Below are 26,614 nucleotides of genomic sequence, written 5' to 3' on the forward strand. Positions count from 1 at the left end.
TATGTACCTTGGTCAAAATTTTGATTAACTACTGAATACTATTCCCGGTTCCTTCAGGATGACGAAAAAGGCAGGGAATTTAATAACAAGTTTGATACAACATGTACAACATATGCTACGTTTTCTGCGACCACCAACCACTAAAAACTTATTATTATACTGTATAGTTCACGCTATCCCTTTTCCTTCGGCCGTCAAGCTATTCGTTCATATTTATACCTTCGCCTGACCATCGAATGATCATCTTGTATTGTACCAAGTCAGGAATATGACAGTTGACCATCCTATCTGTTTGCCGCAAGATTGCAGAAAACTTTGACCATTTTATATGTTTGCCAGAACATTGCCAGAATTACACAATATTGACTGGGCATGCCTAGTTGGCACTTCATCATCACGGAAGCTAACAATTTGAAATTGTGGCTAGGTCATGTTGGTTGTGTTTGGAAAATGCATTTCACAAATAAGAGATCACTTAGGAGGCATTTTGGTTCAATAATATAGGATATTCCGTATGTAATTTTGTAAGTACAAATAGTTCATAGAACTGCATGTTTTAAAAAAAATATTAATGTCATCATCATACATAATTAAGTAAGCAACTATATTATACATGCATGTGTGTTTGAAAAACTATTATAAGTTTGAATTTAGTAACTGATGTACTGTACCATGTTTATTAAAATTAAGTTCAATTCTGTAATGCAATTATTATACCTAGCTTTATACTCAATACACATTTGAGATTTATCTTTTTTCATTTCTTAATACAGGTACAGTGATGTCATTTGAGAATGACCCCTGCCCCTTTTTCAAAACTCAAATGCATGTATGTATTTCCTTAAATCTCATAAGTTTGCAAGAATTTGTTCAAAAACTGTTTGCATACAGGCAGGAAATGACGTTTTAAAAATGTTGCTGTGTAATTTGAAAAAAATAAATTGAATGTGTCTACACACATGACATTGGTATATGTGTAGTTCCTGCAAGTTTGCCGCAAGTTTGCAACAAACAATTGCCGCAAGCTTGCGGCAAATCTAAGTTGCATAATTACGTTTCGCCGGTAAGGGAAGTGCACCTACCTATCAATAAATGACCAATCCTGCCAATTGAGCGTGGAAATAAGATTACTAATTTGAATAGTGTTTTAAAGATGTTGATATTGTTTGATTTTTCTGCTCATTGTTGAAGGTCGTACGTTTTCCTTTGTTCTTTGGTGTGTAAATGAACTGATTCCATTCATGGCCAATCCTGCTGCGCCTCCTTATATACATGTACCACATTTTCTTATTTCTTTATATAGTAATAGACGTATTTACACTTGTATGCAAATTTGTCCGCCATTACGTAAAATCACACAGGTTCCCGTAAACTTTGACATCATAATTTAAAATATTTGACGTCACAATTTAAAAGTGATTGTTACTTGACGTCAAAAGGTGATTCGGAGTAGATCTAAGGTCATTCGGAGGCAAGATTCAGCTAAATACCAAAAGTGTAAATACGTTTATTGGTACAATTTATATTTATTAATATTATTTGATAACATTAATTTCGTCCTCTTCTTTAAGGTTACATATCGACACATTTTACATCAGTGTTTTAAACATCTTTCCTTTTCAATTTTAAACTAAGGTGAATTAAGTCAATTTGCTTTTGTTGAGGCTGAGACTACTATAACAGTATAGCGCTAGTAGTCTCAGGTTGAGGCAAGCATCTTTTTTTTTGCCTCTCGAAATTTCAATATGATACTTATGTCTAGTAGAAGAATCTAACACGATTCTACTGACATTTGATTTTATAAGTGCTAAAGTAAGACACGCTTTTATGAAAGCTAATAACTGAAGTAATCAATGGTCCGGATTTGTATCAGTCCGTATTTGATGTAAATTTACAGCTTTTCAATTACTTCCTGGTATAAAAATAAACAAACACTATTTTTGCGAACAGCAAAAAACTTGTAAAATATGTATTTGAAAGTCTTTATAAGTTAGAGACACCTAAAAATTTAACGTCATGGTTTGACAGAATAGTTGAGAAATACTGCTGTATGCTGTCATTCGTGTCAACAGAATATTTTTACTGTAAGTTTAGTATTTAGTGGGTTGTGAATGTTCATCAAGAACCTTGATGATCCTTGATGTCTTGGGAGGGGGCACCATGGAAACAAAATTAAATGATTGTCTAGATATGTATATTTATGTGGGTTGTGGTAGGGATGGGTTTGGTGGCAGACTTTTTTCAAAATAAATTGTGTGTTTCCATTGAAAATAAGGGGAAAAACAAATACAATCATGACAATCTACATTGTACAAAAATGTGTATTGTAAATTGGCATTTAGTTTTAAAAAAAATGTTGCTGTATGTGAGTGAGAAAAAAGTATGCAGTGCACTTGTTGAATAAAGAATAAAAATGCTATTCCAATAGCCATGATAGCATGAATAGAAAATAACTTTTATAGCTGACTATGCGGTATGGGTTTTGCTCATTGCTGAAGGCCATACAGTGACCTACCTACATGTAAAGTTCTGTGTGATTTGGTCCCTTGTGGAGAACTGTCTGATTAATAATCATACCACATCTTCTTACTTTTTTATATATACAGATATATCATGTTTTAATTGTTAATTGTTAGACATTTTGATTTTATGACCATGATGACCTTGATAGACTGAATTTATCTTGTCAGTCTGTCACACTCTTGGATTCCAGATGATCAAAAGATAAATGCTTTTTGAAATATATTGAAATTTGAATGGAATGATATGGCTAATAACATACTAAAGCCATGAATGCCATGTTACATTGTAAGTTTGATTTTTTGTTGTTTTCACTTTTACTGTTTCAGACATTCAGAGTTGTAACATTGCAATTTGTTTTGTTTTCTAATAATAAATGTATTACCTCTTTTTGAAATTTATTTACATTTTAATGGAATGGTTTTTTTTACCATTCAAGACAATTAGATTTGATTTTTTTAATTTTCACTTTTACTGTTCCAATGGTACAAATGTGCTTGATTGTTGAAAAAAACACCAGTACCGATATTTTTTTTCCCTTTCAAATTTGAAATAAGTAAATAATTGCTGTTTGTTTTGTTTGTTTGTCTAAACAGTAGCATTCAGTTGAACTCCTGGTCAAAATGTAATCTAGAAAGGACAACATTTTGATAAGGATTGATTCTATGGTCATCATTGCATTCCACTGTTTTCATCATATTTGCAGGTGTGTAAATCTGAAAATCAAGCCATGGGAGAGTTAGGTTTGTTCCATAACAATACAGTAGTGTTACAACTGCCATCTTCAATGTCATTCAAGGAGAAAATGTCTTGGAAGAAGAAAATTACTTCAAATGGAGGAACTCTGTCATATATTGTAACTAAAAAGGTTAGAATTAACTTGAATAATTGTGTTTTCTTAATGATTCCTGTTTATGAAATCAGTTTGTTAAATGTCCTTTGAAATTTCAACAAGTTGTTTTTATACAACCACCAAAAATTTGCATTCATATAATGCTATTAAAATTATTGCATTGTAATTTGCAAAGATCATGTAACATCCATCAACTTTATGAGAACTTTAGACAAAATGAAAGTTATTAAACACTCCCATATAGTAGTGGTATGACAGTTGTCTATTTTACAATAATTATTTGTTTTCATTTTAGGTATCATTTGTTGTCGTGTTTGAAGACATAGTTGAGAAGTCAAGTTACAAAATCCGACAATGTCAGAAATATCACATTCCCTTGGTTCAGAGCCTGTATGTTGATGACTGCCTGTCACAGAATAAAATTCTTACAAAAATCAAATATATAGTCAGTGGACTACCAGAGAATGATAACTTCAAGAAAGGAAAAATAGTTGGTATGTTGAATGCATTGGAAATTATATTGATGTAGGATGGTTGTGTTGTTCTGTCATTATAAAAATAAATCAAGCATGAGAAATGTCATAAAGCAATTCATTTTTGTTAAAGTGAATTTCAAATAAGATGCAGCTTGAGAACTGTAAGCTGTCCGAGGTTGAATCTGTGTATTTTCGTCTCAATATTTAAAGACAGGACTAACGGTTTAGCATGTTTAAGTCATGACGTAATAATTGATACGAGGATGAAGTCCTCATGAAATAACTGTGAGTAGAAAAAAATCAATATAGGAATCAATATACTAATGAACTCAAAACCGTCAACCTTTTTCCCAACAGTTGCACTTGCACATTACCTTATTCCTGTTCTAATGATGAATGCTGCCATTTTATAAGTCAAAAGATTTTTTTGAAAATATTTATATCTGATTACTAAAATGAAAAATGGCTTTCAGGTAAAAATCCACAAGGTTTGATCAAAAGAAAGAAGAAAAAGATACAAGTAAACCTGAATAACACGAAATGTTGGACATATACAGATCCAGGGGCTCCTTATGATCCAGATATTCCTTATGTCCTTGCTAAATGGACTTTACTAAAGGTATGTACTAGTATACATTGCTTACTTTATATGTCTAAAATGGCAATTATTTAGTCAAATAAATAAATGTTCAATATATTTAATTATGAAATCAAGTTTTTATTGCTATTATCTAATGTACAGTAGGCTAAGGGTGGTTTAAAGTTTTTTTAAGTTAGAATTATAGCATACTCAAAGTTGAAAAATATTGAGGATTTTACATGAAGTTTAATTTGATTATCAATCACAGTGATTTTAATATTACTTTTAACAAATGACAAGTTTGAATGACATAATGTACAACCAACACATCACTGAGAAAGTTGAGGAAAAAAGTAAAACTAAATTTACATAAAGCAAATTTACTGATTTATAAACTATTAATTTAAAAAAAAAGTAGAAGAATGGGGTTATATAAATTAATGAAGTCGATTATAATTAATGCATTGTCTTTACAGAACAAAAACAAAGTACAGATAATGGAGATCCATGTATTAACTGACGAAGATGTGTTTAGACTTCACAGTCAGGCAGGATCTATTGATGAGCAGAAGGTGAGAGGTCAATTTTGAGGTTTGATAGTTGACTATTTTGAATATCATTAATCCATAATGAAGCTGTCCAAAAAAAAAGATACATTGAGAAATAGATTGTTTTGAATAACATTAATCCATTGTTAAAAAAAAAAAAAACATCTAAAAATAGATTGTTTTGAATAAAATTAATCCATATGTCATTTCTGGAATAATGTTTTTACAAAAAAAAGAATGTCAATTTTGCATGCTTTTATGACGTCATTTACCAGATAGAAGGCTCGCCTGTATCTCTGCTCTATTAAAAGTTTCCAGCACTTCTATAGGGTAGAAAAGAAATAATATATGTTCCATAAGTACATAATCTTGATTCCCGTATGACTGAGGGAGGATGGCCACCTTTAATATTAGATTATAATTGCCCAAATATTTTATGCAGTGTAAAATCAAACTTTTTCAGCTGTTTGCTCAACATGTGTTTGAAGTGAGGATGCCTACAATTTGCACACATGATGATGAAACTCACATGACATATTTTACTAAAAAATATATATCCGGAACATGCATATTGTCCAAAAAAATCTTTTCAGGTCAAAATTATTATTTTACATTTTTCCACATTGAAACATAATTTTTAGGTATCAGCTAAAGAAACATTAAAATTGAGAATGGAAATGGGGAATGTGTCAAAGAGACAACAACCTGACCATATGTATCAGCTAAAGAAACATTAAAATTGAGAATGGAAATGGGGAATGTGTCAAAGAGACAACAACCTGACCATATAACAGACAACAGCAGAATGTCACCATTGAATACTGAAGCTCTTTGGTATTAGTTTTAGTTTTTCTCTTTTCAGAACATAGTTAGTACGTCAGATCCTAGCGTTTGGTATTTAGACACAGCAGCAGAAGGATTGAGTGGGTATGAACAGCTATATCAACGGTACACTACAGCACCATACAGCATGTTACCATGGGTACAGCCTGCATTTTCCAGTAATAAATTAGGGTCACCAAGAGCCAGAATGGTATTTTGTTTACTATTGAAATAAACTCCTTTTTTTAATAAAATATGAGTAGCAAATGGACATAATCAATTACATTTAATGATAACCTTGTGTGTTGATTTATATATGCACTATTTGATACCTAGGATGGCAGTTCATGCATATGACTTCTTTTATACATAGAAAATAATAAGTAATCTATTATATTAAATAGACAGTTTTTACAAATAACAAAATTTTAATAAAATATTTCTTTATGTCTAATTCATTTTTCTAACTTTGCAATATAATGGGAAGTAGCTCTGATAAAGTCATTTTTCAATATTATTGTTCAAGAAATTATCAAATTTTACCTCTAGTTTTTATCTTTTCAGATATTATCAGAACTATGTAACACATCAATAGAGATATCTGAACCTGTTGGACAGCTAGTAGAACTGATCTGGTCTGATGCACTTAAAAATGCAGAGAATGAGTTATCTTCTCCTCCCCAGCTTACTAAGCTATCTAAGGTAAACTTTGTTTGGCCTAGAATTAGAAATTTAGAATATAAAACTAGTCAAATGAACTTTACAGTCAATATTTATATGAAAATATCTGTATTAAATACAATTTGTAAAATAAATGGAATTTGTAGAATCCAAACAATTGAAACATACTGTAAATTCAGAAATTATTGCAGACATTTATTATTGTGAAATTGTCATTGTAGACTAAAATGTGATCACAACTTTTGCAATATTGTAAAAAGTCCTGTTTAATTCTTATACAAAAATTCCAAAATGCGAGTTGAAATTATTGCAATTATAGCCCTTTGACATTTTTATATATATGTTTTTGACCCGTCCGTCCGTCAGTCCTGTTTCTTGTCATCGCAACTCCTCTCAAACCACACAACAGAATTTCACGAAAACCTTTTCAGATAATAAGGACATACTATGTAGTTGTGCATATCGACGGGAAATTGCGATTCAATTTTTTTTTCTAGGAGTTACGCCCCTTTGAACTTATTTACTTAAATGTACTACTGCAACAGTTTGTCATCGCAACTCCTCTCAAACCACACAACAGAATTTCACGAAACCTTTTCAGATAATAAGGACATACTATGTAGTTGTGCATATCGACGGGAAATTGCGATTCAATTTTTTTTCTAGGAGTTACGCCCCTTTGAACTTATTTACTTTAATGTACTACTGCAACAGTTTGTCATCGCAACTCCTCTCAAACCAGACAACAGAATTTCACGAAGCCTTTTCAGATAATAAGGACATACTATGTAGTTGTGCATATCGACGGGAAATTGCGATTCAATTTTTTTTCTAGGAGTTACGCCCCTTTGAACTTATTTACTTTAATGTACTACTGCAACAGTTTGTCATCGCAACTCCTCTCAAACCAGACAACAGAATTTCACGAAGCCTTTTCAGATAATAAGGACATACTATGTAGTTGTGCATATCGACGGGAAATTGCGATTCAATTTTTTTTCTAGGAGTTACGCCCCTTTGAACTTATTTACTTAAATGTACTACTGCAACAGTTTGTCATCACAACTCCTCTCAAACCACACAACAGAATTTCATGAAACTTTGTAGATAATGAAGACATACTATGTAGATGTGCATATCAACAGGAAATTACGGTTCAATTTTTTTTCGAGGAGTTATGCCCCTTTGAACTTATTTGCTTCAATGTACTTCTGCAACAGTTTGTCATCTCAACTCCTCTGAAAACACACAACAGAATTTCATGAAATTTTGTAGATAATAAGGACATACTATGTATATTGACAGGAAATTATTATTCAATATTTTTTCTTATACAATTTTTTTTTCTTATACTTATTTAATTTCTCCAATGACAATGTGGGGACGTGGGGTATGTGAGCGTGCTCACTAAGGTTCTTTAATTCACAATGATAAAAACATTGCAATAATTTATGAATTTACCAATTTTATCCAAAATATCCAACATCTGGATGAATATCCAGAATCCAATAAATACAGAAACTTAGTTATCATAGTGACCATTCTGTTTTCCCTTTTCATTTAATGCCAAAAAACATGATCATAACATCCAATAATTGTACTATGGATTTCATTCATTTTTTGTGGAGAACAATTTTTCCTGATTGAGGGATATTAACATTTCAAGGATAACTTATTTTTTGGATTTGCACAAGTTTGCCTAGGGAAAATTTGCAATTCCTTAAACATTTAAATATGTTAAGGTTCAACTTTACTGATTTAATCAATGATAATTGGTCTCCCATGATTGATGATGAATCCACAGTAGTTTTATCTGCTATTTTAAAAGATGAAAAGGTAATTTGAGTAATGATAAAATAATAAAAATTGAGAATGGAAATGGGGAATATGCCAAAGAGACAACAACCCGACCATAGAGTAGATAATAGCTGAAGGCCACCAAGTTCATTAATTATATTGTTGCTATCATTAATTGAGGTCACTGTGACTGTATTATAGGTTGAGGAAGCAGAAGCAGTGCTGTATCAGTTAAAGGAGTTGTATAAAACAAGAAGGGTTGACAGTGAGAAATGTTCAGAACTGACCAAAGAGTTTTACAAAGCTATACCTCATAACAGGTCGAACAGGAAGGACAAACTCAGTGTCTCAGATATATCGGCTAAACAGGATCTTTGTCAGGTATTTTGTTTAAAATTTTAATTTGCATTTTTTATATAGATATAAGGAGATGATGTATGAGTGCCAATGAGAAAACTCTCCATCCATGTCACAATTTGTAAAAGTAAACCATTTTAGGTCAAAGTAGTTTCAACACAGAGCCTTGGTTCACACCGACAGCAAGCTAAAAAAGGCCTTAAAAATTACTAGTGCAATTTACATGATTGCCAATGAGACGACTCTCCACAAGATTTACATGATTTATATGATGTTGTAGTAGAAAATTTTTAAGATTTTCACTGTGTTCCAAAAGTTTGTGTAACATATATTTGTTCTTTTCAATCTTAATTTTTATCAATGAACTCAGGTTCTGTTTTAAAAGAGAAGGGAAAGATACCAAAGGGATATTCAAATTCATAAGTTGATATTAAACTGACAACACAATTGCTAAACAAGAAAAAGACCAACAGACAAACAGACAAACAACAGTACACAAAACACAACAGAAAGGCCAATTTAGTACATGATGTATATTGTGCATGTGGGTACACTAGTGAAAGTGTTGAACACTATTTATTATATTGTAATAAATTTGCATCGCAAAGAAATGTTATGCTTACTGAACTGACCCACTTAGACATTCCTGTTACAATTGATTTGTTATTGTTTGGTAATGACAACTTAGATACAAAAGACAATTTTGTAATATTTTCTGCTGTACATAAATATATAAAAGAAACTCAACGTTTCTCACTCTGATAACAACCTTGCTGGTTATTGTTTTATTTACTAGTCTACAGTACAGACGATGCATTGTTCGAATGATCGATTTGTTGTTCATAACGGTTAACATAATGTTTCGCCTCAATGGATTTCAATTATTGAAGTTAATACAAAAACGATACTTACATTAAATCTATGTTCTTGTCATCCCTTTATCCGCATTTTTAAAGTCAGAATTTAATGTCTGTATCACAATTATATATATTCACAATATTGCATGTTACTTATACAACTTATACAGGTAAATATTATAGAAAGTCATTGATAAACACACTAGTAACAGTTGGTGTTTTCCCTTTAGACCGATCGTTTGGGTGTGTTTGATTATTCAAAATAAGAACGTTTGATATCCATTGAGCCGTTTCTATTTTTTTTTGTGTATAAATATTATAATAACAATAGTTGTGATTTATTTAATTATTTTTCATGCCTTCATGCTTATTAGAAAAATACAAATTTATGTAATGTGCTATATAAATATAATGTATATTCATGTATATTATGGAGAAGACGGAACTAAGTTGAAAAACTTGTGTCTAATCCATTTGTTTTGAACAATAAAATATGTTTAAACTAAACAACAGAAAACCCCACATGGTGATATCAGGTGCTCTATAGGGGTAAATCACAAACAAACTGAAAGCTCAGTCTTTTCTGTTTTTATTTGGCTCATTTGAAATTTTAATTTGATAAGGCCACAGTGGTACATTACTTTCATGTCTCTGATAAGCATGGAACTTATAATTATAAGTGAATATAAAGCTAATGATGGTTAAATATGAAAAAGAAGATGTGGTGTGATTGCCAATGAGACAACTCTTCACATGAGACCAAATGACAAAGCAATTAACCACTATAGATCACCTTACGGCCTTCAACAATGAGCAATGAAGACTTAACTGTTAACCTTTTAAAAACAATGTTCTTTCAAAACCACTGATTGGCCATGTTTTGTTTTTTTATTTCAGCTTATTAGACTTTTTTTTTATTTCAGCTTATAAGAGATATAATTAGTGTTGGAGAAGCTACAGATTGGTCTGATGATGCTACAACTGTTGCCAAATATAAAGCTTTGAAATGCCATGTGACACAGCTTGATCCATCCACTGATGAATTTGATCATGTGACCAAATTAGTGAAATCAACTTCAGAAAAGTAAGATGTGTTTATAAAAGATTACAAATTAAATGTCAAGGAATTTTTTTATATTTCACTTGTACCAATTACGTACAGGGTTAGTAGATTAATGCATACAAGTGTGCTGATATACCATTAAAAACTTAAAACCAATAAACATAAGTAGAGGCTTTTCCAAAAAGGTGTTTTCAATTTCTATACTCTTAAAAGTCTTTGTGAAATATTTTTGAGGTATTTTTCATTAGGTATTGGAGATAAATTCTGAATGCTAGTAAAAAATCAGTTTTATTGCATTTAAAAATTCCATTTGTCTACTGATTAACAAATAGCAAAAGGAGGCAGCATTAAGATGCTTGAAAAATCAGCATATACATGTTAGGGGGAGGGTTGGGATCCCGCTAACATGTTTAACCCTGCCACATTATTTATGTATGTGCCTGTCCCAAGTCAGGAGCCTGTAATTCAGTGGTTGTCGTTTGTTTATGTGTTACATATTTGTTTTTCTGTCATTTTTTTTACATAAATAAGTCCGTTAGTTTTCTTGTTTGAATTATTTTACATTGTCTTATCGGGGCCTATTATAGCTGACTATGCGGTATGGGCTTTGCTCATTGTTGAAGGCCTTACGGTGACCTATAGTTGTTAATGTCTGTGTCATTTTGGTCTTTTGTAGATAGTTGTCTCATTGGCAATCATACCACATCTTCTTTTATATATATAACCTTGAAAGTGTAAACAATAAATGCCAATAAAAAAAGGAAATTGATGTTTTGAAATTTCAAGCATTTATCAATCACATTTAAAGCCACAAGAGTTTTATGGAAAAGTCACCAATTGGGCATGGTTTTTCCTGGTTTTAAAGTGTTGATAAGAAAGCAACCTAATGACAAAAAGAAAAAATCTGGAAAAAAATTAAGGATTAAAATTGCTTCTTTCAATTATGATTGATAAGTGTTGTTCAAATGCCACTTTCATCGCTATTCCATAGCTGCAAGATTTAATTGGTGGAGGGCGCTGTAGTGCACTCAAATCTGACTTATAAATAAAAAGTATTACGACAACAAAATGATGTATTTTGATGTATATATTACAGAGTAGAACTTCTGAATGTATACAAGTTAGAGAGGACATTAGAGGATCTATGTTTCCAATCAGAAGTTGGTAATATACAGTTACTCATGCACTCATCTGGGTTCCACAACTTCCTTGGAATTCTTTCAAGGTAAACATGTTTTTGGTTGATATTTTATTTCAACATATTGCACACCACAGCTTTTGCTTTTTACAGCTAATTTCCTAATGCATGTAGAGTTAGACTTTGGTTAGCTTGCTTGCTTTGTTTGTATATTGACATTTGTAATTGGGATAACTTTTAATCAAATTTAAATATAATACATACTGGTTTAATAATGACTGTCTATATTGTTTGCAGATGTCAATCTAAATTACAATGTTTGAGCTAAAGTTTTAACAACCAAAACAAGCCAGCCAATGTTTTACTCCACAAGCAGTAGGAAAATAGCTGTTTAGTCTGTTTACATTTGTACTTGAAATTATTCTCTTGCATTTGAGAATGTTATCAAAGCATCACATAATCAATGATAAGCTTAATCACATTAGGAAGAGGCAGAGCTTTTTAATAAATCTAATTTTCCATTTGACTATAGTGAATGCTCTCAAAATGATATCTGTGAATTGCTATAGTACTCAAAGTTCTCAAAAACCTTTTTAGCCTATTGGTTATTATAAGGAACACAACAATTGCAAATCTGGTGGTCCCATTGAAAATTTGTGTGTCCTGTTAAATTTTTGCCATCAATTACAAATTAGATAAGTTCAGTTATATATAGCTCTTTACTAAGTATTGATACATATTGGGATCAGCTTCATAGAAAAAAATGGAAAAAGGAATAAAACCACCCGAAACTTTTCAACATTTATTTGACATTTTGACCACTACTTCTCAAAACTAGCAGGATCTGCCTAATTAGTGGAGGGCGGGACCTATAGTTTTTGAGAACAGGCTAAATAATTCATCAACAATCAAATAGTTGAAATATTGTCACTTTTATAGACCTGTTTTTGAAAATTTAATAGCTAATAAAAAAAGAACTCTTGTTCTCTGACATACTATATTTATATATGCTTTGCATTCTGTAAATTCAGAAATTATTGTGTGCAATTATTATTGTGATTTTGCCATTTCATATTAAAATACAATTTTATTTTTTATGATATTGATCAAAATCCTGTTTAATTCATTTAAAAAATCCAAAATGCCAGTATAAATTTTTGCAATGTAACCCTGTCACATTTTTCGCAATAATAAAAATATTGTGATACTTTCTGAATTAACTATACATTAGGAGATAGTTTACAAATGTACTTTTCTGTAAGAAGAGACACGACCTTCCTTTCTTTATATAAACATTATATTATACTTCTTAGGTATAATGGAGATGATTATTTCACTTTTCTTTGATAAGTATTATTATACATTTTATACTATTTTCAGAGGATTGCTGATGCCAAACTTTGTAGAAGATGAACATGGCATAACAAGAACAGATGGAGGGTTGCTGGGTAGTGGTATATACTTCTCTGATACCGCTAGGTAGGAATTATGCATGGTTGGTAGGGGATTATACCAGGAGGAGTGTAAATTAAATTTATAATAACAAGAACAAAAGAAGGCATTTTTACCAAATGTGTATACTTCAACAATGGGTTTAAGGTTTTACACATACTTTTGAGTGGCTAATAATTAGGTTTAAACATGCTGATTTTAAGAACAGTATATTCTTTTAATATTCAAGCCACATTTAACATATCATTCATACTTCTACAGTTTTGCTAAATTTGACTTTGTGAGTTGAAAATTAGAGGTATGGCACAGAGTAATTTGATTGGTTCAATCTTAGAGTTGACTCCTCAAGAAGTCTCTGGTTCACTAAATATAAGTTATATGTTCACTACTGACGGTGACTGACCCACTAGGGATCCATAGTGGGTTAGTAAAATCCAAAGGAGTTGAGGCTGGAAGCCCAATCTCCTATGAGTTTTACTCACCGTCTATGGTCCGTAGATGACACCAATAGATGACATCACCAACAGTAGATGTGACGTCATGAATCCCCTATGAAATTTACTAACCCCCTACGGATCCATATGGATGCACGTGATGGTGTTCAAGCAATAACTACATCATATTTTACCTGCAGTGCAATAAGGTTCAATATTATTCAGACTTAACATTGAAATAGTAGCCTCTTAGATACTTTGTTTTCCTTTCAGGAAGTCATTGATGTATTCAGGTCCCAGTACTACACATGGATCAAGGTTGTTGTTACTTTGTGATGTTAGCTTGGGTAAAGTCAAGGACTGCACAAGAATAGATAACTCCCTGATGGAGCCTCCATCTGGGTACGAAAGTGTACATGGTGTCAAATTTTCATCTGAAGGTGAACCAACAGACTTTATAGTGAGTATACGTTTGCTTTATGAAAATACAAAGACTGATATATATTTGTGTTTTTATAAGATTAAGAATGGAAACAAGATGTTTCAAAGACACTACAACCTGACCAAAGAGCAGAAAACAGCAAAAGGCTAACAATAGATCTTCATCTCAGCAAGAAACTGCCTCACCCAGAGAGGTGCTTCAGCTGACCCTTAAACAATAATGTATAAAGCATATTCATTGGCAGATTCTGGTTTATTTGGATACTATAAGCAGTTGGTCAGCTGTATATGATTGTAAAGTTTACTTGTCCATCTTATAGGATTCATCAGAACTTGACCTCATTTAAATAATGGATAATGTTAAGTTTATGCGAAAAATTTCTATCTTTTAGACTTTCTAATGGAGATGAAGCATGATTAGTAAAGCAACAAGATATTTCAGCGAGTACACTCTTATTTTATGCATAAAAATTGGGTCCATGCATGATTATATACTAAAATTTTGTTTAATATTCTTCTTCCATGAATTTGTTATCCATCGTTTATAGCTAAAAAATCATAGTTAAACATTTTAATTATACTGAAAGAATGAGTAATTGCTATCTACCAATGAAAACAAGTTTTAAGATTAATCTTCTACTCTCCTTACAGGATGATGAGTTTGTTATCTATAACCAACAACAACAGAAAATGAAATACTTAGTTCAACTGTGTCTTCCTGAAGATACTGTGACCCCATTAACTGACATGGCATTGACCTTGAGGTCAGAAGAAATCACAGATCAAGACATTTCTGAAGAAATAAGTAGGTTTTAATAGCTTTACAGGTTTTTAAAAAAAATCTCATAAAGAAGAAATTTCTTTATTTTATTTGTCCAGATAGCATCACAAGAAAAAAACAAAAGTGCACACACTGAAATTTATTGGTAATTCGTATATTTTCCCTTTGATCTTACTGCCTAATATTTTCTTGTATCAACGTACGTACTGGCTTTATCACTGAAAATATTAGGCAATGCATTGTGTGACATCATAGTTACCGATAAACAGAATAATAGGTAGTTTCGTTTTTGATACTGACTATATCATGTGGAATATCTTAACTCGCCCTAACAGGCTCGTCTAGATATTCCACATGATATAGTCAGTATCAAAAACAAAACTACCTATTATTCTATATATCTGGCCTTCTTTACTAATCATTGATATTATGTTAATAATCCTAAATATAAAGCTTTATTACAACTATCACATAAACTTAACATTAACCAAGAAAACTTAACATTGACCAAGAAAACTTAACATTGACCAATGAACCATAAAATTAAGGTCAATGTCAAATGAACCATTTCAGGAAGACATGTACAGCTAACAATTCTTCCATACAACAAATATAGTTGACCTACTGCTTATAGCTTAAGAAAAACAGATCAAAATATTAAAACTTAACACTGAGCAATAAACCATGAAATGAGGTCATGGTCAAATAAAACCTGCACGACTAATATATAGATCATAAAATATTTCCATACACCAAATATAGTTAACCTATTGCATATAGTATTAGAAAAACAGACCAAAACACAAAAACTTAACTATAACCACTGAACCATGAAAATGAGGTCAAGGTCAGATGACACCTGCCAGCTAGACATGTACACCTTACAGTCCTTCCATACACCCAATATACAAGACCTATTGCTTATAGTATCTGAGATATGGACTTGACCACCAAAACTTAACCTTGTTCACTGATCCATGAAATGAGGTCGAGGTCAAGTGAAAACTCTCTGACGGGCATGAGGACCTTGCAAGGTACGCACATACCAAATATAGTTATCCTATTACTTTTAATAAGAGAGAATTTAACATTATTAAAAATTTTAACTTTTTTTTCAAGTAGACACTGAACCATGAAAATGAGGTCAATGACATTGGACATGTAACTGACGGAAACTTCTTAACATGACGCATCTATATACAAAGTATGAAGCATCCAGGTCTTCCACCTTCTAAAATATAAAGCTATTAAGAAGTTAGCTAACGCCACTGTAGCCGCCGCCCCCGGATTACTATCCCTATGTCGAGCTTTCTGCAACAAAAGTTGCAGGCTCGACAAAAATCAGACGAATTAGAAAAAAATCCTTACTGTAGACACACTTTACTGATTCCATATGGAACCCATATCCAGATACAAGCTACTGGTAGTTAACAGAACCATAACCAAAACCAATTAAATGTAGATAATTGTTTATATGTGTTGTGAACTTATTCCCTGACCTTAATCCCCAATACCTTGATTTGCTTGAATGCCTCTATTAACAAAACAAATCAGATGATCAGGAATTGCAAAAAGAAATGTCTGACTGGTTAATTTTTATATGACCGCAAATCGTATATTGGTATGACGTTGGCATCGTCGTCGTCGTTGTCATCCTTGTTCGATACATTTGGTTTTTCGCACTATAACTTTAGTATAAGTTAATAGAAATCTATGAAATTTAAACACAAAGTTTATGACAACAAAAGGAAGGTTGGGATTGATTTTGGAAGTTTTTGTCCCAACAGTTTAGGAATTAGGGGCCAAAAAAGGGTCCAATAAACATTTTTCTTGGTTTTCACACAATAACTCTAGTATCAGTTAATAGAAATCTATGAAATATTAACACAAGGTTAATGACCACAAAAGGAATGTTGGGATTGATTTTGGGAGTTTTGGTACCAACAGTTTAGGAATTAGGGGCCAAAAAAGGGCCCAAATAAGCATTTTTTTGGTTTTCACACAATAAATGTAGTATAAGTAAATAGAAATCTATGAAATTTAAACACAAGGTTTATGACCACAAAAGGAAGGTTGGGATTGATTTTGGGAGTTTTGGTTCTAACAGTTTAGGAATTAGGGGCCAAAAGGGTCCAAAATTAAACTTTTTTTGATTCATCAAAAATTGAACTATCGGGGTTCTTTGATATGCTGAATCTAACTGTGTATTTAGATTCTTAAATTAAACGATAGTAGAGGGGCATTATGTTTTTCTGGTCTGTGTGTCCGTTCGACCGTTCGTTCATCCGTCCGTCTGTCCCTCCGTCTGTCCCGCTTCAGGTTAAAGTTTTTGGTCAAGGTAGTTTTTGATGAAGTTGAAGTCCAATCCACTTCAAACTTAGTATACATGTTTCCTATGATATGATCTTTTTAATTGTAATGCCAAATTAGAGTGTTTACCCCAATTTCATGGTCCACTGAACATAGAAAATGATAGTGCGAGTGGGGCATTCGTGTACTGGGGACACATTCTTGTTGGTCCTGTTTTCAAATTGATCTACATTAAGGTCTAAAGGGTCCAAAATTAAACTTAGTTTTATTTTAACAAAATTTGAATTCTTGGGGTTCTTTGATATGCTGAATCTAAACAACTTCCAGTCTAAAGTTATGTTATGTATTTGTTTTATGTACCATGCCAACTCTAAATAAAGCTTAATATCAATTACCAATTGAAATTATTCTGCTTTTAAGATTTAAAGTATTAGACAACAGAAATATAAATATTCTTTACAACATATAGAAATGATTTTGTTTTCAGATTTAAAAGATGTGAAGGATGTACCTGACCCTTTAAACAAAGTTACTGCAGGCTTGATTGGAAAAGGAAAACAATCAGTTCCACTCAAATCTGTTCATATTAGAGCTCATCTTTTGGACTTAGTAGCAAAGGTAAGGTTATGAAAATCTGATTTGTTTGTTTCTAATGTGGAAAATATTTTCCACTTTTCAAGCCTTGACTTGCATTGAGTTGTCAAATTGCATCTCCTTATTTATATGAATGGCATTGTTAACTGTAAACTTGGGGCATCTTGTAAACCTACACTACTTTTGTAATGAGGTTAAAATCATCTAAATGCAATCTTTTACAGGCCTCAAACCAATTTGGACTTTTTTTTAAAGTCCTGCTTATTCACAAATTATAATGAGGTTTTTGGAAAATGACGCTTTCAGCTTCTTGTTCCAATACTGCTGACCTGAACTTCCATTACATTTCTCTGCCTTCCGCGCTTGGTTTCGTATATTTTCTTCCCCATTACATTTCTCCGCCTACCGCGCTTGGTTTCGTATTTACTATTTTACATACAAACTGGAATCTGCTTGTATTGTGTAGTAATCAACCGGGAACCAGTTTACATACCTCCGGTCCTTATTACCAAAAAGATCGAAGTGTACCAGTTAAGATACTCATAAATCTATTTTTATAACTTAATTGATTATGTGAAGTAAAACTAAAACATTGTTTAAACATAAAAGATATATAATTAATCGGGGAATACTTGATAGTCTTTTTGTTTTACAAACAACTGCCTTTTTTATAAGAAAATATAATATGTCCGTGTTGGTCCACTTTCTACTGGTTATAAGACAGATCGAAGTACCGGAAATCCATCTTTGTTTACAAAGTTACACCTGTAGAGTCTGTAACAGACTGTATCTGTATGACATGTGAATAAATTGTCGATATAGATGCTGGCTTTAATACAACGGTTTGAGAGAGCGCCGCCGATTTATTGGCGGGGCGGGAGAACAGATTTGAAGCTCTCTACGTTTGATGCGTGCACAACAGTGTCGTCATAGCTGATTCGGTGCGATCACTGTCTTACAAAGGATGAATTTTCATAATGTACGGTGTTTTACTTAGTGGAATGTCAATTAACTCACAGTAAGAGTTATTCTTTACTTGCTTTTCCATTGTTTTCCACAATAATTGTTGCGTGGTATTCTTTGAATTTCTCTGCAGTTATGGTTCTCTTTGGACATGCTTTTTTAGGAATTCATCTGGTTCAATAGCGTAAATCAGCCCCTCAACTACTTTTTACATAAATACTAACTTTGGCTTCAACTCCTTGTTCGTCCTTGTCTGGAGATCTTGTTGAAGTTCCAGGCATTTTGGAGACTTATCCATCCTCTCTTGACTTGTAATCTCTGGTGATAAATTTTGCCGCTTGACATGTTTTATTTTGTTACCGGGTAGGGGTCCCATATACTATGGTTCCATTTTAAATAATGAGATCAATTCCTCCTCTAGTTCATTATCCAATCTGACACAAATTTCAATAACTGGAATGCCACCCAAGTTGAATATATGGTGACCCACTATAACAGCATAATTACTTGGAATTGTGTTTAATACCATGATGGTTTAAAAGCATAAACTTAAATGGAGACAGAAATTTGACATGAAAGATTTTGGATTAGTGTAAATTAAAAATTAGCTTACTATGATATATGGTTAAAGAATGAATATCAAAAGGAGCAGAGTTGTTATAAAATATCAATATGGCAGAGAAGTGGTTTCAAGTTTCATATAAAGGGACCTGACTGACATGCAATAAAAAATCAAAGGAGTATCCCCATTTGTCTAATCTTCAAGGTGAAATAAAACAAGTATAACAAAATTATGCTATTGTATAAATCTACAAAAATAGAATTTGCTTCGAGTAACAGAAATAACTATGTCACTATAGTAACTTATTTAATGAGTATGTGGGTAATTAGTCCTATATAAACATATGACCTCGGGAGCATTATTTACTATTTCTATTTACTGTTCTGATAATTTTTTTTTTACAATCAATGTGTCACACTTCGCATTCAAAATTAAAAAAAATAATGAAAATATCAGTATAAAAACGTTAAAAATTGAATAAGAATGCGAAGTCATATGTTATAGGACTAGTGGGGTATAAGAGCTTGTTACAACAGGCTTTGCATAATCATTTGGTTTGAAAGGATACTAGTCCACTTGTAAGCCTTTTTCAACTGATTTTTATAGTTCGTTCTTATGTTGTACTGTTATTCCACTGTCCCAAGTTAGGGGAGGGGTGCATGGGATCCCGTTAACATGTTTAACCCCACCACATTATTTATGTATGTGCCTTCCCCAAGTCAGGAGCCTGTAATTCAGTGGTTGTTTGTTTATGTGTTATATATTTGTTTTTCGTTCATTTTTTTACATAAATAAGGCTGTTAGTTTTCTCGTTTGAATTGTTTCATCGGGCTTTTATAACTGACTATGCGGTATGGGCTTTGCTCATTGTTGAAGGCCGTACTGTGACCTATAGTTGTTAATGTCTGTGGCATTTTGGTCTTTTGTGGATAGTTGTCTCATTATAGCAATCATACCACATCTTCTTTTTTTATAGTAGTCTGTATTCTTGATTTAGAAAAATGTAATTGCAAGAAAAAAGTTACACATTACTTAGAGTACATTAGATCATTCAGGTAGTCTTTATTTAGTATGTACAAAAGAACAGCCAGTAGCCATTGGATATTGTAGATCATTTAAATAGTCTTGACCTTTTTATTAGTACAAAAGAACAGCTAGTAATCATTGGATATTGTAGATCATTCCAGTATTCTTGATCACCTATTTATGTGTACCAAAAAAACCAGCCAGTAGTCATTGGATACTGTAAATCATTCAGGTAGTCTTGACTCTTGATCTGTTCATTTGTATTAAAAAAAAACCAGTCAGTTGTCATCTTCACTTCACACACACATACGAATATCAATTATATGCTTACGAGACATGTTGCAATGTTAAACTTATTACGGTATGTGAAAATCAAGACTTGCATAAAAAATATCCCAATATTAGAGACAGTGGCGTCATTTTTCCTCAGAGCTTTCAGCTCTTTGATTATTGATATTTATGCAACTGTGTGAGCGTTGCAATTATAAAAACTCCCTACATATATTTGTATGCAGATTATCCTGAATTTGCAATCATTAATTTTGTGTTTTTGTTCATTTTTAAAAAATCACAAAAAATATGAATGCAATAATTTTTGAATTTGCAGTATTCAAATTAAATTTCTTTCTACAATGATAACAATGGATAATTTGGTTATATTAAAATTGCCGTTCATAATATTCCAAGATTATTTTTTTTTCATTGACCATAAGTTGTAATTTATTAAGCAGATCATCAGGTTTCTGTGGTTATAAATTGAATATTCAAACTTTATAATACTATTTAACCATAATAAACATCATCTATAGTGATGAATAAACAAATTTCGTTTGTTTCAAGAGTAAAATGAAGATTGAATGTTTTGTCTCTACGCAAGATGATTTTATTTTGTGGGTATATTCTTTTCAAGAAAAAAATGAAATTTAATCCTCCCCGAAAATTTCTGCTTTCACAGTAGCAAAGAGAACCATGATCTGGAGCAGGAAAACTGACAATCCTAGAAAATTAATAATAGAAAAGAATGCATGTTGCTGAACCAAGGTTTTGAAGACACAGCCTCAGCTAGTGATCACTATAGACAAAATATTTAGACCGCTTGACCATTGAGGTTTCAACTCTCTCAGACAAAGTTGACCATAAGATAGATTTAGCTATAATTTTAGGTCCTTTCTGTTATATAGGTCTTCAATTGTTTTTGTTCTTATACATGATTGGCTTTCAAATATTCATCTTTGAGGGTTTCGGATGAAGGTAAATCCATACATGTGCATCTGCCTCTGCCATCATGAGAAAAGTTCATTGGAATCTGTTAGTAATACAAAGTTTGATATTTTTTTCAGGTTGTTATATTACAAGAATACAAGAATGACAACAATGTTCCTATTGAAGCTAAATATGTTTTCCCACTAGATGATACAGCTGCTGTGTGTGGGTTTGAAGCATTCATCAATGGAAAACATGTCATAGGTATTTTTAATAACAAGAATTGAAAACTTACTTCAAGATCAGAGTCAATTTACTGTTCTGAAAAGTCCTGTTACATCAGATGTTTTAAAATCAAAAAGAATTCTAATTTTATTATGTCCTCAATTACATTTGAAAAAACTAGAAAACAAATTTGAATAAGAAGTACTTAACAGTACTTAACAGAATTATCAGTTACATTATGATGAAATTGTCTGTCTTTACAATCTGGAAAATCTTGCAGAACTTTGCTTCACTGGTCTTGGAATTCACCATTTGGTGTAAATAAGACATACTGTGGCAAATATTATCTATTATAATTTTGTCTTTTGAAATAGTTTAGGATTATCACCTTTGATACGTTTCTTGTTGATCAACATTATTGTAGTTGTTATGCCCCACCTACGATAGTAGAGGGGCATTATGTTTTCTGGTCTGTGCGTCCGTCCTTCCGTCCGTCTGTCCTTCCGTCTATCTGTTCATTCGTTCATTCAGGTTAGAGTTTTTGGTCAAGGTAGGTTTTTGATGAAGTTGAAGTCCAATCAACTTCAAACTAAGTACAATTGTTCCCTATGACATGATCTTTCTAATTTAATTGCCAAATTAAACTTTTGACCCCAATTTCATGGTCCACTGAACATAGAAAATGATAGTGCAAATTTCAGGTTAAAGTTTTTGGTCAAGGTAGTTTTTGATGAAATTGAAGTCCAATCAACTTCAAACTTAGTACACATGTTCCCTATGATATGTTCTTTCTGATTTAATTGCCAAATTAGACTTTTGACCCCAATTTCACGGTCCACCGAACATAGAAAATGATAGTGCAAGTTTCAGGTTAAAGTTTTTGGTTAGGGTAGTTTTTGATTTAGTTGAAGTCCAATCAACTTGAAACTTAGTACACATGTTCCTTAGGTTATGATCTTTCTTGTTAAAATGCCAAATTAGAATTTTTTTATCCCAGTCCACTGAACATAGAAAATTATAATGCGAGTGGGGCATCCGTGTACTATGGACACATTCTTGTTAATTATCTCCATTTGTTATAGTTTTGTTTTTTTGTTTTTGTTAAAAAGAAAGATTGGCAGTCATAAGTTAAAGCAGAAAATTGCACCTGAAATATATGGTAAACTATTTTTTTTTTAAATTAAAGGGGAGGTAAAAGAAAAAGAAAAAGCTCACAAGGAATACAAAGAGGCCATAAGTAAAGGACATGGAGCATACCTAATGGATGAAGAGGAACCAGTAAGTTTATATAACAGGGAACAGGATATCAATCCTTTATCAATCCTTTAAATAAACTTATTCTAAAAGGTTACCAATCCAACACTGTTATTAGATCATTTAATATTGTTTTTATTGGTATTAATATTGATATGGTTATCAGTAAAGTTAAAAGCAAACTAAATATTATTGTTATATACATATACACATTCATGGATCTACTATCTGTCGATACCTGTATTTTGGCATTGCACAAGGTCATGTTTTTCTCTGACTGTTTATGACATCCTAGTAAGGGGAGGGATGGGATCCTGCTAACATGTTTAAACCCACCACATTCTCTATGTATGTGCCTGTCCCAAGTCAGGATCCTGTAATTCAGTGGTAGTAGTTTGTTTTAATATGTGTTACATATTTGTTTTTCATTCATTTTTTGTACATAAATAAGGCTCTTAGTTTTCTCCTTTGAATTGTTTTTTATTTTACAGGATGTGTTTACAGTTAGTGTAGGGAATTTACCTCCACAAGCGAGAGTTTTGATTAAGATAACCTACATATCAGAATTACAGACAGAGAATGAAGCCATAGCATTTAGTTTACCTGCTTCAGTAGCACCATGGATACAAGATACAGCTCTTGCTCAGAAAACACAGGTAAATAATGCTCTCATGAAATATACAGATACAGCTCTGGCTCAGAAAACACAGATAAATAATGCTCTCATAAAATATACAGATGGGTGTAGACTGAACCTAACAATGTTACTGGTATGCACACCTCTTGCAATTTCAGACTGTTCATGTTTAGTTATGGTGTTTTACTTTTACAAAATGTTTTCTCAATATTTTTGAAGGGTACAACTGACACATATTACTGCTTTGAATATTTGCTTTTGCAGTAAATGCATGAAAGCAGAACTTTTTAAACTCTGTAAATGTAAGCTGTTTGTTATTTACTAGTACATGTGTATAATATAAATTGTATGATTATCTTCACAAATACTTAGATAAGAATTATCTCCCCTCTTATCAAGGCAATAATTTTGTAGAAGGAATGAAAGAGGATAGATATTCAGGAAGCAGTTTTTGTGTTAATGAATCGGGGTACCTGTACTGATATATTGATTTTAGTTTTTTTTTTAAACATTGATATGATAAAATATCAGCTGAAACACCCAATAAAAACTTATACTATGAATTCAGAAATAAATGTGTGAATTTATTATTGCGATTTTTGAAGAATATAGGGAAATGCGAGATTAATTATTGCAAATTCAGGAAAATCGGCATACAGGTAATTAGATGAATCAGATATCAGAATGCAAGTTCTTGTCATTGTGATTTAAGTGAGCACAGGTATCAGACATAGAAGCTTCAAATTGTGTCATGAAGCTGATATTTTATGATATCGAATGGAAATGACCCAATAATGTATGTTTTGTTATTAGTTTTGACATGATTTCAGTACAACAAGCATAGACTATCAATCTAACAGATTTTCACATAATGCAAGCAGGCAATGTCTCTGTTATCAGTTGTGATATTTGAATAATACATTTATATACTTTCTTTGCAGTCTGAGCTAACATCTTTGAAGGTCAAGGACACTGGAAGATGTGATCTGTCTTTACAAGTTGCCATGGAAATGCCCTTTGATATTAGAAATGTTAAATCACCAACACACAGAATTAAAGTCAAGGTAGTTGATTTTAGCAGACCATTGAGATTTGCTCTTTCTAGGGGGTCTGAAGGGGGGTCTGATCCCAGATCCTACTTATATGTTTAGTGAGAATCCTGTATCCCACTTCTTGTTGCCATAACAGCGCAGGTAATTTTCCATGTCTCGCTTAATTATTAATCAACTTTCACATGTCACGCTTTTAAAAAAATTGACCAATCCTGCGTCACACTTAGACCCCATTGAGACCAACTTTCTACATGTGACTTTATTTTGAAATACAACATCTCTCAAAGCATACTTATAAAAAGACTACTGATATACAAAATTGCTCTATCATTGAAAAGTTTTTGTGCAGATTTGATACTGATTACCTCCCTTTACACAATGGCTGTGCATTTTTCACGCGGCTGAAAACTGAATGATAATCCTGAATATATATGGTAGAGGGCGAGCAAACACATACAATTAATAGACTTAAATACTTTTATAGCAGCCTACACACTTTTAAAGTCAAGATACAAGACAGTACGTGTACTTATCGAAACCATAAACTCTTGAACACGTTGTAAATTTGGATTTCCAAAATGGCGTCCTGGGACGGCAACGAAGTCTTAAAAAACATTAAAATTGACACGGATATGTCAAAGATAGATACAGAATAACCATCTAATTGTTTACCAATAAAACTGAATAAGCGTACCGGTAAAGCAAAGAAATGTCAATTTGAGGCTATTGATGTAAATATGTACGAAGAAAGTGCCCATATGATTACATTTCACACTTCTGTAAATAGAATACAACCCTGGATAAAGGCTCTCAGCCTGCTTTACTTTGACAATATGGGTAATCAAAAAGATAATGTAATAAAATGGTCAGATGTACCAGAAAGATGGTCTGACAGACATGATGTTGCTAACTCCATATTAATAGAAATCAGAGATCCAAGTGAACATATCTTGAAATATAATGTCACCTTTTTTGTAACAACAGGTACTATTAGAGTACAAGGAAGTAACTACCTCTCCTTTGTTGAAAAAGATTTCCCAATTCTGATTGAAATAATGAAGCTGTTAGATACATGTGAAAATGACGAGACCCCCTTGAAAACAATCGAAGGTCGTGAACCTAATGAAGTGGTCACACAGCAAACAATAAATGATCAAGTAATGACGGTTTCAGAAAAACAAACCAAGACTGATGCTAACAATATAAATGAAGAAAAATCTGAAGTTTCACAAAACCTAAAACCAACCAACCCAAAAATTGATAATAATAACAATGCAGCAGATACCCCTTCACAAACTGAAGTCAATTTGTCTCGTCTTCAACAATGCTTCCTTGACACTATATGCAAACTTCAAATTAGTCAGGAAAAAGACACTACAACTATAGTAGAAGCTGTTAATGAGTGCAAAATACTTCTTTTGCAAGGTCAGTCTCAACTTGACCAAAAGAGCACTGATAAGGATACTCTGTCTAAAGAATTACAATCAGTACACCAAAAAATCAAAACATTACAAGAAGAAAAAGATTCTCTGAAGTCACAACTACAAATTGAAAAGGGGAATGTTACGCTTCTAAAATGTCAGTATGACGATTTGAATATTCATAGTAGAAATCTGCTAGTAGAGACTAGAAAGGAATTAGAAAAACTTGTCTCATCAACAAACTCCGAGCTTGACTTTAATGCAAATAGGCTTATTATAAAAAACCAAGAACTACAAACACTTCATGAATCTGAGCACAATTTAAGGTTACAGTTGGATAAAGCGATGGATGAAATACTCAACCTGAAAAGTCAAATTTCATCATCAATGGATATTTCTGGTCAACACGCTGGAACTGCAACATCCAAGTCACAACACCAGACTAAAGAACAAGTTGACCAACAACCAATTTGGAAACCTAGTGTCCTTCTAATAGGAACGTCAAATATTCGTGGGATCAATGAAAGTAAATTATCGCCAAGTATAGATGCTATTAAGGAAATATGC

General features: G+C 32.3%; 1 protein-coding gene across 1 annotated transcript in view; it reads left to right on the plus strand.

The window, feature by feature from the left end:
* Positions 1-1,885: 1,885 nt before the first annotated feature.
* Positions 1,886-26,614, plus strand: part of LOC139526624 (uncharacterized) — a 119,920-nt gene continuing 95,191 nt past the window's right edge. Inside the window, exons 1-18 of the mRNA XM_071321783.1 lie at positions 1,886-2,084; positions 3,227-3,388; positions 3,669-3,867; positions 4,323-4,468; positions 4,906-5,001; positions 5,840-6,010; positions 6,364-6,501; positions 8,479-8,658; positions 10,415-10,575; positions 11,651-11,779; positions 13,073-13,171; positions 13,852-14,038; positions 14,671-14,824; positions 17,598-17,728; positions 21,596-21,722; positions 22,870-22,961; positions 23,429-23,593; positions 24,516-24,638. Of these exons, the coding sequence (XP_071177884.1) occupies positions 3,251-3,388; positions 3,669-3,867; positions 4,323-4,468; positions 4,906-5,001; positions 5,840-6,010; positions 6,364-6,501; positions 8,479-8,658; positions 10,415-10,575; positions 11,651-11,779; positions 13,073-13,171; positions 13,852-14,038; positions 14,671-14,824; positions 17,598-17,728; positions 21,596-21,722; positions 22,870-22,961; positions 23,429-23,593; positions 24,516-24,638 (2,436 nt within the window). The 5' untranslated portion in view covers positions 1,886-2,084; positions 3,227-3,250. The remainder of the gene's footprint in view (positions 2,085-3,226; positions 3,389-3,668; positions 3,868-4,322; positions 4,469-4,905; positions 5,002-5,839; positions 6,011-6,363; positions 6,502-8,478; positions 8,659-10,414; positions 10,576-11,650; positions 11,780-13,072; positions 13,172-13,851; positions 14,039-14,670; positions 14,825-17,597; positions 17,729-21,595; positions 21,723-22,869; positions 22,962-23,428; positions 23,594-24,515; positions 24,639-26,614) is intronic.

This window comes from Mytilus edulis, chromosome 6 (genome assembly GCF_963676685.1).
Source record: "Mytilus edulis chromosome 6, xbMytEdul2.2, whole genome shotgun sequence".
NCBI lineage: Eukaryota > Metazoa > Mollusca > Bivalvia > Mytilida > Mytilidae > Mytilus > Mytilus edulis.